The sequence below is a fragment of the Daphnia magna genome, linkage group LG1 (genome assembly GCF_020631705.1).
Source record: "Daphnia magna isolate NIES linkage group LG1, ASM2063170v1.1, whole genome shotgun sequence".
Lineage (NCBI taxonomy): Eukaryota > Metazoa > Arthropoda > Branchiopoda > Diplostraca > Daphniidae > Daphnia > Daphnia magna.
Window position 1 is genome coordinate 18,812,080 of NC_059182.1, and position 13,314 is coordinate 18,825,393.

General features: G+C 39.7%; 2 protein-coding genes across 2 annotated transcripts; one reads left to right on the forward strand and one right to left on the reverse strand.

The window, feature by feature from the left end:
* Nucleotides 1-756: 756 nt before the first annotated feature.
* On the reverse strand, nt 757-5,415 carry LOC116935525 (aminopeptidase N). The gene is made up of 20 exons (XM_032942817.2): nt 5,276-5,415; nt 4,827-5,198; nt 4,564-4,766; nt 4,349-4,504; nt 4,193-4,265; nt 4,026-4,123; nt 3,842-3,954; nt 3,737-3,770; nt 3,546-3,665; nt 3,414-3,477; nt 3,193-3,349; nt 3,028-3,109; nt 2,761-2,944; nt 2,489-2,681; nt 2,151-2,425; nt 1,891-2,081; nt 1,630-1,797; nt 1,415-1,558; nt 1,250-1,343; nt 757-1,182 (listed from the first exon to the last, which is right to left on the reverse strand). The coding sequence occupies exons 2-20, from the start codon at nt 5,190-5,192 to the stop codon at nt 898-900; spliced, it is 3,000 nt and encodes a 999-aa protein (XP_032798708.2). The 5' UTR covers nt 5,193-5,198; nt 5,276-5,415; the 3' UTR covers nt 757-897.
* A 622-nt stretch (nt 5,416-6,037) lies between these two features.
* Nucleotides 6,038-10,675, forward strand: LOC116935497 (aminopeptidase Ey). Its single transcript, XM_045173598.1, is given in 14 exon segments — nt 6,038-6,344; nt 6,436-7,247; nt 7,310-7,465; nt 7,546-7,716; nt 7,781-8,041; nt 8,117-8,182; nt 8,253-8,492; nt 8,569-8,960; nt 9,125-9,424; nt 9,535-9,581; nt 9,583-9,848; nt 9,920-10,069; nt 10,143-10,215; nt 10,284-10,675. Coding segments are annotated over 13 exon segments (2,730 nt in total). The 5' UTR covers nt 6,038-6,344; nt 6,436-6,774; the 3' UTR covers nt 10,419-10,675.
* The last annotated feature ends 2,639 nt before the right edge of the window (nt 10,676-13,314 follow it).

Genomic DNA, 13,314 nt, shown 5'->3' on the forward strand with positions numbered 1-13,314 from the left:
TTGGACATTACAACAGGAACATACAAATATGTTTGTAATGGTTTGGATGCATGACACCATTATACTTCCGACTAAGAGATCCAAGCCTTATGAAGAAAATGGCTTGCTTATCAGGGATCCATTTCCGTAGGCCAAAATTCGAAATAACGCGCACTAACTCAGTCTCTTTACTCGGTCACCACTATCAGCTCGAAAATAAAGTCAGGATTTTAATGACTCACTTGTTTTTAAGTTACTTTAAGTCTTGCACAAAAAAAATGTGTATCCTTTTAAAATGGCAGTAATAGAAAATGTGTAAATGTAGAAGGCGGAGTAGACAAAGCGATTCTAGGTAAAACACATTATACAAGCTGGTGCAGAGCGGATCAGACATTATACCGTCAGGGAGGAAATCAGTTTTCCTGGAACCAAATTGCGTCCCTTGTTTCTGAAGATTTTTGTTTTGTCAACCATTTTTGTGAGCTTGGTATGATCGATTTCAGAGTCTACTGGGCGCGTGTTTTGTGCTCATCTCCAGTCCTCTCTGATTCACGAGTTGTCAATCTGCGTTGTTATCGACAGTATGACAGACAAGCCTGACAGGCGATAAGAAACCGAAAGCACCTTACTTTTTATTGTCAAAATATCCGCGTGAATAACTGCAATGAAGTTTGAGGACAGGTAGAATCATTTGCAATTCCTTTTTCAGAAAATAATTGACGCTGTTTAGTTATTAGTTCCGTCGATTCCAGCTTTCGAAACATTCAAAAAGAAGAATTAGCCATTATTGGAATTTTTATTCAAATTGCAAACGTAGTATCGTCGCTAAAGCTTTGCTTTATTCACAAGCACGCTGATCGGTTAAAGGAAAATGGAAGCTAAGACTTTTTAAGGTAAAACATAAGCAAGCCTCGTCGACTAGAATCCAGTGAATGTCGCAATGGCTGCCATCAAAATGAAGAAATGATTAACGAATGCCCTGGCAGCTGAAGACGGGGTGGTGGCCACTGTCGAAGGCGTAGTGGTGCTGGCGAGCGAAGTTACTGTGGTCCCTTCTGTCGCCGAGTTTTGACTCTTAAGCCAATTGACGATGGTGCCGTAATGTTTCTTAACCCACCGAACATTCGTTTGTGCCAATTCGAGTCCTTGTCTGGCTGATGCAGAATTAAACGAAGACGAGTGATCGGTCGACAACTTTGTCAACTATGGAGATTTAAATCAAACAACAGCAGGTCAAAAACTCGTACTGAAATTGCCTGAATGCAAATACCTTTTCTAGTTTCTCGTCGTTATTAACTCGGTTGCATAGCGCACGGAATAACCTTGTTATAGCATCCCCGCCGAAGCCTTCGTAATTGCCGAAACTGTGAGCCATGAGATTTCTTATTGGATGTACCACATGAAGAATCATCGATCTACAATAATTAGCACTTACTAAGCCACGACGTCGTCCCAGCGGTTAATCAGGAAATCAAGTGCTACCCCATGTCCCACTGGATTGGCTGCAATGTTGCTGAAAAGAGTATTGGCGTCTTGAAGTCTGATGCCCGACGATGGCGTAATCATCCTGTTGAGCATTCTGCAAGGTAACCATAAAAGGTTCAAAAGACGTGTTAAGTACTAAACATTTTTCTTTAAGACATCCGTTACTCGTTCAGGATGCCAACGTCGAGACTGCATGTTATTGCTCTTAACAATTCCGTCTTCTCGTTGGCTAAAGTCGAGTCCAAGTATCGGTTGAAGCCGAATTCCCATTCGGGTCTACCTCCCTCAGCGATGGCAGTGCAAGAAATCAGCCGACGTAAATTGGGTTGTAACCTGCGAAGCGAATACACCGAAATTTCAATTACAGCAACACACACATTTTTTTCCTGCGTATGTCCGGTTTATGCCGGGTTTATGAGTTTATACTCTTTGGTGGCGTCCGTCATCCAGGCTTGGTAGTCTCGGTTTGCCTTGGTAATACAGTTAATGACGTTGAGTCTGCCACAAGCCCAGCTGACAGCTTGAGAACGTGTAAATACGGTTAGATGTGCGTCACTATTGCTTGCTTCATATTTGACGTGATCGTACAGAGCTGTCACCAAGACTGTCATGTAATTCTGTGGTGAAATTTGTGATCGCCATTGTCATTTCTTTCTAAAATAAAATATTAAAATAGTACTAGTCACCTTCCATTCTTGCTCGTCTGGATATCCGTAGAACATAATATCAATGTAATCGAGGGCTACAGAGGCAGCTGTCCATGGTGCGTAGTCTCGCTCGTGAGCCAAGTAGCGGGTCAGTTCCATGGCGGTGACGTAGGTCGTAAGGTTGGCGCGAGCCATGTTCAAATAATCGTCTAAAATCTGAGCTCGATTCTTTTTCGAGATGGCCAGATGGTTAGTCATCAGTTGGTTTCGGATCATTTCGATGTTTCGCTCGTCATAAACCACACGATAGTAACCTGTTAAATCATCTTTGTCACGATTTCTGGGTCATTGAACACACACAACTAGTCTAAATTGACCTTCTTGGCCGACGTTGAAAATGACCCAGTTGGCCGACGAGCCGGGAAGCGATTGGATCGTGTTGGCACCGCTACCACTGGGCATCCAATGTTTGCGGATGTCAGTAAAATCCTTGGTATACGTAAGCGGCACCCACCAGCTATAGTCATTCTTGTCACTTGAATTCTCATTTTTCATTAGCAAGAATCTTTGCTAGAAATTTGGAGAGGAAAAGCAAGAAAAAACTGTAATAATGAAAGTTTTTATACCGTCTTCGATATCGTCTGTTTACCTGGGAAGCAACGGCGCTGTTTGCCGAGTCGTACAGCCTGGAGATATTAATAACAGGGTAACCCATCTGCCTTGTCCATGTTTCCATAATTGTTTCGACGGTGGCTGGAAGTTGGACGTTTTCATTAACCGCCTGGGTATTTAGCGCATCCCACAGATCTTTTTGCACCGTATTTCCGTAAGCGCTGGATATTAACGCACCGGCAATAATGAACAGGTTAATTGTTAGTATTTTCGTTGGTCCCACAGTTGCATATACAACATATACTTTTTGTTGAGGTAACTGGTCACACCACGCCGAAAGACTGGTTCTCCCAAAAAATTGGCGCACATGCGGATGATGCAACTGCCTGTTTAGGTATACAGTTATCATTTATCATTAGCCATATCCAACCTGCTTCCGTTAGACATGCAGAAATTAATTATTCGCTACCTTTTTCGTATGAAATGGCGTCAAACATTTGATTAATTTGACTAGGTGTGTTGACTTCGAAATCGATGGGCCGCGACGTTTCGAGCGCATCAATGCCAAACACGTAATGCAAATCAGTCACGGTAAACTGTTCATTCATTTCAAATCCAGGCTCGACCTGTGTTTAATATGTCATTACAAAATAACAGTCGAGTTGTTAAACCCATTTAATCAATACTTACGTAATCAGTGCCAGGATATTCCATATAACTGGCAAATCCTTCGTTCAACCAGATAACATTCCACCTTTTGTCCCCACAAAAGATTGTGAAAATTAGCGCTACGTGCAAATATCGCCAGTGAAAGAAAATTACCAATCCATTGTGACTAAATTTCCAAACCACTGATGAGCTAACTCGTGCGCGATAATAATGGCTACCCTTTGCTTAGCACTTGCCGAAGACCGTCTTTCGTCGTACAGCAAATCCGTTTCCCTAACAAAATCAACGGCAGCCAATGATTACAAAGTATATACTGGCGCAATTGATGCCAAAGAGTTTCATACCTATAAGTGATAAGTCCCCAATTCTCCATGGCACCTGTGTGTGCAATAAAGCAAATCAATTAGAGTAGAAGACAAAGAAAATTGTGTTGGTGTACAAAACCGGACCAGCGGCGAAATCGGGAATAGCCGCCATGTCCACCTTTGGCAAAGGGAATTCAATCTGGAAATATTTTGTAACGTATTCGTTGAGAATTCTTGGTCCAATGTCTGCCGAGTATCTGTTAATCGAAATAATCATTAGAAATCAGGAACGATGTTCATATAAGGAAGCAATTGGAATAGGCATCACTTTGTTTGATTGCGAAAACTTGGCCGGGCCCAGATCTTGAATTCAACATCAGGACTTAGTGAAGGATTGGAAAGTTCACTAACGAATTCGGACACCATCTGAATAACGCATTAGTTATCATGAACGAGAATGGAATGGGCTGAATTGTTACGGTTTTCCAGACGTACCATAGCGACGAGATAAGACGACATTTTGACCGAGGGTTTGAAATGGTTCCACACATAGTCTGGCATGTTTGGACTAAGCAAAATGTAAATAATTGCATATTAAACAACTATAACGTACGATGCACTAAAAGTGCTGTTATAGACATCAATGCTCACATGGGTTCCTCTAATCTTAGAGGCATATTACTAATGGCAGACATAGACGTCTTGCGTCCGACGGTAATTGTGAAGTTGGCTTTCATATTTGGCTCGTCGAAGCAAGGAAAAGCACGGCGAGCATCGGGTGCTTCCATTTGCGACACTGCCAAATACCTTGTACACGAAAATGATTGTGCGTTAAGCGTTATAATTTCTCGTGTTGATTCGGTTACTTAGTAACGTTGTTTTCGACGTATGTCGACCGATAAAAGCCGCGCAAATCTTCATTCAAGTACGAAATAAATTTCATCGATATCTTGTAAGTACTCCCGACGACCAACGGTTTTTTCAAGTTGATGGTGATAATTTCTCTTGGATTTTGTTCGTCATAGAACTTTTCAACATCCCACTTGATGTTGTCTGCATTGTCGACGACCTAAACAAGGACGAGATAGCCTAATCGGCCCACATCAAGCTGTTCATTTGGTTCGTATACCTGAATCGATTCTTGCATGATGTCAAGTTCAGCGGCATTCATCGATATATTGGAGGTAGCAGTTTTGCAATCAATCAAGATTTCGATATAGCCATCCGTGGTGAAATTACCCTCTTCAATAAACGGCAGCAACCGGATGGTGTACGATGATGGCAAAACGTCCCTGGGCAGGCGCATGTTTACCGTTTGAGCAGCTGCCGCCCTCACTAATCGCTCACGAAGCCCTTGGTACTTGTGCTCGTAAAGGGGTGCTTTCCGTGAAGGTGCATACCACCAACGGCTCTCTTCCTTGGTCGATTGTAAGAGCTCTCCGACAGCGATTGCAAAGACTGCTGCCAGCAGCAGTCCCAATAAGACAGCTTTCATTTCGGACTTTTTCCATGAAGCAAAAACCATTTTTAAGAAACGCAAACCTAACGGAAATTGTATGATTATTGTACAATTGTTACCTGTGAAGTGCGTCGACTTGAATCCAGAGTCGATGAAGAGACTAAGGCAGACCCCGAAAGAATAAACCAACATTTCCCCTAGACGTTCGTTTAAAAACACTAAAATGCTATTTGGATTCATTTACTGTGCAATCTATTTTTGTTGGGCTTTCAGTTACAAATTCTTATCTTTTCAGTAGGTTATTGGGGTGCCGATCAAAACAAGAAGCGCACTGTCAGGCTAACGCACGCTTGGCCTCCATCGTTGCGTGTAATAACCAGCAGTTTACAACATCAACTAATCTCCGGCATTAAGCCCCATGTTACGGGCGAGTGCATTCTTGTTTATTGCTGGAGCGGTATCCTCCAATAATTTTTCAACGTGCTATTTATCATCTAACAATCGCACCCACATATTTACGATTCCTACAGCACAAAATATTAATCCTGAAAAAAAAAATGAGTTTCATCCGGGCTTCTATCTTTTAATATTCAAGATCCTATAACCTTCATTTTTACCTTTGGGTGGTTTGAGAACAAAAACTAGTTGAGAAACACGTGACATCATTACAGATTTTTAAACCGTTCCCTATTTAGTTTTTCTTTGGTCAAATTTAAATCTACTTAGTTTTTTTGCTGTCAATGACACTCCAGAGGAAGGGTAACTAAACGATGAGAACAATAGGATCCTTACCTTGCCTTCAACATTTCCAGAAAGGTAGCTTCATCACCCTTCCCTTCTTTACGCAAAAAATATAAAGAGGTGACCTGTTCACGTGTGATATTCAGTCAATCAGACGAAAGAGAACGAAACCAGACGTGTCACCAATTGGGTTTCATATCAAAGTCAAACGTAAAATGACATGAGGAATTCGTCTGAAACTCGATGTAAACCGAGGCACGTCACGTCAGTGATAGTAGGGGATTGATCGCTGAAAACGATTAAGGTTTTGAGACCATCAAGTGGTTTCCTGCGGTACAGTTTTTCAGTTAAACAGAATGCGGGCTTTCTGCTGTCCTGTTACATTTTCTCAAGTGGAACGAGTTCGTGAGCCACAACCAGATTCAACGGGTGTAAGCACAATTACAGGTAAGCATTGTTGACTTTATTATTGGTTTTTTCTTCCAAACCGCTGTTATTCTTTTGCCTCGTATCTGTCATTATGTCTATTTGCGTGTAGTAGCAAGGTGGCCGTAAAGTGATGTGCATCCCAAACAACGAAAGTAACGAAATGGTGGTTGGCTGACATCTACCACCGGCCAATGCCCGCCTGTGACACAGTTCCAGTATTAGTACTTCCTGCTCGTATGAATCATTTGCCACAATAACTCCGCCTGTTTATTCTTTGAATGCTCCATTGATTCATAGCCCATAGTCAATACGTTGTGGCACAGGCTTATGTACCAAAGTCTTCCTTATTGCCAATCGACCCCTTGTTGTTCAGAAATCGTATAAAACTACCAGTCGTTTCAAAGCCAACCAACAGTCAGCTGGACAAGCTCCATCAGAAATAAACCTAATGCTGCTTCAGTGTCGTCTTGCGTTTGTGCTGGTGTCGTCGGTGCTGGTCGTCGTCACCGCAGTCGAGCCCGACACAGGTGTGCGTTTACCTCGTCATCTAATTCCTCGTCATTACACTGTTAGATTGCTGCCACACGTCCTGGACGAGAAAGAAAATGCCACCTTGGACGGCTCTGTACAAATTGACGTCCGTTGCATCCAAGATACTCCACAAATTTTCCTGCACGCTGTCGGCATTCGAGTGAATCTGGAATCCATCAAGGTGTACGACCGAGGGTCCAAAGAGCGTTTTTTTGTCCAGAACATCACCGAAGATGTTGACAACCAGTTCGTGATTCTTCACATAAGACGAAAGTATCTCGTCAAAGGAGCCAATTATGTGTTGGCCATGAATTTCATCGGGCGCCTCAATAATCAAGATCATTCCCGAGGTTTCTATCGTTTGAGATACATGGAAGCTGGTCGACCCAGGTATGTTTCATTTTTTAAATTAGGAAAGTTCAAGCTGCTGTACGTTTAGCGTTTATTGTTAGCATGATGGCGTTGACACAAATGGAGCCAATCGACGCTCGGAAAGTCTTCCCTTGTTTTGATGAGCCTGATTTGAAAGCTGATTTTAGCATCATTGTGGGTCGGCCAAGTCACATGATTTCTGTCAGCAATATGCCTCTATACAGAACTTTGCCCATGTAAGTTTAACCCTAGCTATCTCTTCATTTGTGGCTTTAGTGGAAGGTGGGCCATGACGCTAAAATTAATTGATATGCAGGTATGGAGAAGGATTTCCTGGTTATGAATGGGACGTTTTCCATCGTTCTTATTCCATGTCAACGTATCTAGTCTCTGTGGCTATACTGGAAAGTGCGTCTTGGTTGAGCATGTCGGACGGGAATGTCAAATTGAGACTATGGGCTCGCCCGTCTCTTCTTAATCAGACAAGGTTTAAACTTATTTTCCCTGTAATTTTAACTTAAGGTGTGAAGTAATTTTAACTTTCCCTACAGGCATTCTTTGAAAGTAGCTAGAAAAATGCTTGATTTTTACCAAAACTATTTGGCAGTGGATTTTCCGCTACCTAAACAGGACATTATCGCTGTCCCCAATATCGAAACTGCCATGGAAAATTGGGGCCTCATCATTTCCGGAGAGCAGTTCCTCACACACGAAGAGGGGGTTACGTCAGAAGCCAAGAAAGAAATCAACACCTTGGTGATGGCTCACGAAATGGCCCATCAGTGGTTTGGAAACCTAGTCACGCTGAACTGGTAATCTTTCCTTTGTTCGGATGGCCTTTGTTGGCAAACAAGTAAGCGTATTTATTGACTTTTTGCATTTTGAAGGTGGACAGACATCTGGTTGAACGAAGGATTAGCTACTTATCTCTCCTACGTTGCTGTTGATCAGGTGCAATCGGTTAATATCTGTGTATTTTGCCATTTCAAAGTAATATCGTTTTTTTATTCAAATATTTATCAGGTTTATCCCGGATTACAAAATGATCGAAAAATTCGTTCTCAATGAGATGCAAAAAGTTATGTACGATGACGCCTTACTAACTTCCCATTCCGTTTACCAAACGACTAATCAGACAGAAGAGATCACTTCTGTCTTTGATGTCATCTCGTACAAAAAGGGCGCTTCCATGCTGAGGATGTTGAATGAACTAATCGGACACAAGACTTTCAAGCAAGGACTAACACGTTATCTAAAAACTCTGTACGCATATTCTTCCTTTCATTTAAACGATTCATTTCCAGTCTTGTACTCATCCTTGGATTTCTTTAACATTCAGGGAATACCGTAATGCTGTTCAGAATGATTTTTGGTCAGCGTTCACACGACAGGCAGTCATTAACAAGGTGAAATTGCCCTATGACATAAAAACCATTATGGAGACCTGGACGCATAACGTTGGCTATCCAGTTGTGACGATAGCTCGCAATTATTCTGCCCGCACGGCCACGGCTGCGCAATCCCGTTTCCTTTTATACCAAGACAAGAATTCTTCCATCATGGAGGATGGCAACGTGAATCTTTGGATCATTCCCTTAACTTTTACGACAGCATCCTCTACGAAACAGGAGCCTAACCTGAGATGGTTGCCTCAACTGTCGCAAGCAGAGAAAATAGCGGATTTCAACGTTCCCGCTGACCAGTGGGTTATCTTCAACGTGAATCGTACAGGTAGTATATATTTCATAGTCCTTCATCTGACGAAACTTATGAGCATTAGTTGGTTGACTAAAATTGTAGTTTGATCACGCTCCTGTCGTTAAAGTGCCAACGTTTTTATTTCAGCTCGCTTTAGATAATCACGCACTACATTTGCATCTGTTTTTATTACCAAGGATTTTATCGAGTGAATTACGACGAACGCAACTGGAATTTAATCTGGGCTCAACTTCTTCATGATCCACAACAGATTCCCACTATCAGCAGAGCTCAAATTATAGACGACGCGTTTCATTTGGCTCGAGCTGGTCTTTTATCATATCAAGTGGCCTTTAATTTGGCCAATTATCTGAAGAAGGAAACAGACTATTTGCCATGGAAATCCACTTTTGAAGCCTTCAGTTACATTGATGTTATGCTGGCTCACACGCCGACTACACACGAAGCGTTTAAGGTATTACAACCGCCAAATGCTCGTTTCTTTTTTTGAATACTAGGAGCTGTATAAATTCATTGTCCATTATGTTTCTCAGCAATTTGCAATTGGGATTATGAACGCCAATGTACCAACAAATGAAAGCATTAGGCAGCAATAACAAAGATCCTGTGGCTCGGCAACTTTTTTCAGAAGCTTACCAAATGGGCTTGTCAATGGAATCAGACAGATTGCGTCGAATATGCGCTTTCAGTTTATCGAAACTGGATGGCCCAATTAAACGACTCTGCAGTTATAGTACCGGCTGATCTTAAACGCGTCATTACCTGCACAGCGATACGTCACCTGAACTTGTCCGAATGGCAGTTCGCTTGGAAAAAATTCCAGGAATCCAACATTCACTCGGAAAAGGACGATCTGCTTGCCGGCATGGCTTGCACCACCAATACGTCCCTTTTATCCACGTACTACTTGTTTATTATCAAGCAAATCTATCAGACATAATGATTTTTAATTATGACATTTCTTTTAAAAGCATGTTGCAGTGGACGTTGGGGAATTCTTCTCACCGGCTGGACAGCATTCACTTCCTCGATGTCATTAAGAGTATTGCATCCGAAACGTTACCGGGCAGAGACCTTGTCTTTGAATTTCTGGGCTCTCACTGGGATTTGCTGAAATTCAGGTTTGAATTTAATGGTTTACGCTTTACATTGAAATTGAACTAGATTTACATGGAATCCAAAATCTGTTTACAGATACAATGATCGACCAGACTCGGCTATAGAAATAGCCGCTTCGTCATTCAACAATTTGTCCGATTTGGAAAAGGTATGCATATTTAAAACGGCTTTTCTGAATTATTTATTTTTAATAAATAGTTCTCAAAAATTCTATAGCTGGATGCTTTCAATAGTAAACATGGGGAGGGCGACCTGATTTCGTACATTTACAGTGTAACCGAGGCCAACATTCAGTGGATGTCGAAGCATTATCAACCCATTGACGAATGGCTTCACCAGTTACGAGTTTAATTTTAAAATTAATTTATTATAAAATGTTATGTTATAAAGGGACTTCTACGTGTCGATGAAAAATTTAATGAATAGAACGACAATATGACGTGTTCTAAATAAAGTTGTTTGTAGCTGAAAAAATGTTCATTCAAATGTTGAAAAAGTGTTACTTTTACGTATTGATTAAACTTGTTAATAATATAGTATATATGGCACCTTTGAAACCATGAAAAATTGAAGGGAATAAAAATAAATCAAATGCTGTATCAAAACGACGCCCTTCCTGTGATCACCGTTAATTCCAAGCTTAAATCATGCATTTTTTTCTACATCTAGAATTTTTCCCAAATTTCAAATTTGTCACAAATTACATGATTTTGATTTAAAATTGAATGAGAATCAAAGAAATCAAGTTTATTTTTCAATTAACCTAATACTTTTTTAGTTAAAAGTCAAACAAAAACTTATTTTGGGGGGCTAACAGCAATTGGTTTCTTTTATCATTTTAGTGGCTGATTTAACAAGAAAACCAATCACTTCAATCAGAATCGGCGTTCAATTTTGATCATTCCGTGTGATTTTTGTCGAATTCTATGAGATGTCGTTTTTTGCAGATTTTGACAAAAGTGGGAAGGCTATACCCTTCCCACTTTTTCATTTTTGACCAAATTTTACATTTCGCTTAAAATATATGATTTCGATTCAGAAATGATTGAAAATCACGGAAATCTAGTTTGTTTTCCGATTAGTGTTATAGTTTTTTAACTAAACGTAAAAACCTAAAATTAAAGTTGGTCCTCTAACAGCCATTTGTTTTCGTTTATTTACAAAACGACTGATTTAAAGAGAAAATCAATCAGTAAATCGAAATCAGAATTCAATTTTAGTTGTGTTGTGTGATTTTTGTCGATTTTAAAGAGATGCAGTTTTTTCAGATTTTTGATAAAAGTGGGAAGGCTATACCCTTCCCACTTTTTCATTTTTGACCAAATTTTAAGTTTCGCTTAAAATACATGATTTCGATTCAGAATTGAATGAAAATCACAGAAATCTAGTTTGTTTTTTTATTGGTCTTATAGTTTTTAATTAAACGTAAAAAAAAAGTTGGTGCCCTTATAGCACTTTGTTTTGTTTTTTTAATTTTTTAAAACATCTGGTTTAACGAAAAAAACAATAATTTAATCGAAATCAGTATTCAATTTTCATTTTACTGTGTACTGTGTGATTCTTTTTCTCCAAAGCCATCTGGAACTTTGCGAACACCCGGAGCCTTTGAGTTTAATGTTTTCTTTTTTTTAAACAAAAAGTCGGGCTTAATTACTGCAATATATTTGTCGATAGATGGCAGTGCAGTATCTCTTTAAAGTTCCTCAAACGAATGGTTAACTATGGACCCTCACTCCGTTCGGAAGTTACCGATAGGGTTGGGCTATAAGTTGCTCTTGAATCGCGGCAACCGTATATGCTCTGATTACACTCAACGGCTCCCGCTGTTCGCGAAGTTTTCGATAGCTTTGGAGAAAAAAGAATCACACAGTATAATCAAAACTGACCGCTAATTTAGATTAAGTAAATGGTTTCCTCGTTAAATTAGCCGATTTTAAAATAAACGAAAATAAAGTATTGTTACCACCCCAACTTTATATTTTGTTCTTTACATCAAGTTTAAAAAAAGTATAATGCCAATTGAAAAATAAACTTGATTTTCGTGATTAGCATTCAATTCTGAATTGAAATCATGTATTTTAAGCGATAGTTGAAATTTGACCAAAAATGGAAAAGTGGAAAGGGTATAGCCTTCCCACTTTTCTAAAAATCTGCGAAAAACAACATCTCATAGAATTCCACAAAAATCACAAAGAATGGTCCAAATTGAACGTTAATTTCGATTAAGTTGTTGGTTTTCTCGTTAAACCACCTGTAAAAAAAAAAAAAAAAGTTGTTTCCTTTTTAAAACTTGGTTTTGGTTTTGGGGTTTTTCTGATTCCAAGTGTTTGCTACTCTGGATCCGTTTCATCCAAAAATCGATTAATTGAGTGGAAAACTAATATTTTATTCGGAATTAGCTTCTCATTTTGGTTGTTATAGGTTAATTTTATTGAATTCCAAGTTGAAATTCTCAGCTGAAATTTTGTACAATAAGTCAATTCTTAAAATTGTCGGGCTTAATTAATGGAGTAAACCTAGATATCTTATCAATAGATGGCTACGCTGTTTAGTGGATTGTCTGCAGTTGTATGGCAACCGGTTTTACCAACATTTATTTTTTCTTTTTCCAAAAAAAAAAAAAAATCTCTACTCTTTCGCCATCTAGCGGTCTATCTTGAACTTCGGTTTTTTTACCTAGTGCGCCTGCGAATTCCAACGAGTACTAAGAGAAAATGTGTAAATATACGTAAACTTCAGCTTAATTCAAGGCAGGACCATATTACTTTACTATGAAAGTAATGTGCCAATTATGAATCAAACCACAAGACAGCAGCAATAAGAACTTTTAACGCATTTGAACAAAAATCATGTTCGGAAGATGCGATGCGTGATTGACTCGTTAAAACCGGTTTTTAAAAATTCATTCACAGGTTTTAAAAACTTTGGTTCCTCCTGCTCATATTGCGACTTGCCAGTCACTACTTTGTTGTGTAAAATGGTTGAATTGGACCCTGGAATGAAAAAATACACCTATTCAATCAACAATTCTTTTTGAGATTCTCCTTTGCTGGTGCTTTTTGAAATAGATACAGTCAATCACGTCATGTTAATTGGAACAACTCCGTTTAATTTAATAAAGGCGACGCATGTGAATTCCTTTTCCGTGATTGTTTAGCTTTTAAGCGTTTTAAGAATTTGACTGTCGACAAAATGCTTTCATTGTATTTTAAGTATCATCGCAAATCTTTGGGTAGGTAGGCGCACA

Excerpts from the sequence above, each read along its gene's own strand:
- LOC116935525 (XM_032942817.2), bottom strand. The coding sequence starts at position 5,192 with ATGAAAGCTGTCTTATTGGGACTGCTGCTGGCAGCAGTCTTTGCAATC. Across the intron at positions 2,945-3,027 it reads ACCAGTTACCTCAACAAAAA|CGCTTACGGAAATACGGTGC; the intron begins GTATATGTTGTA and ends GTTAATATCCAG. Across the intron at positions 2,082-2,150 it reads CAGACGAGCAAGAATGGAAG|AATTACATGACAGTCTTGGT; the intron begins GTGACTAGTACT and ends ATTTCACCACAG.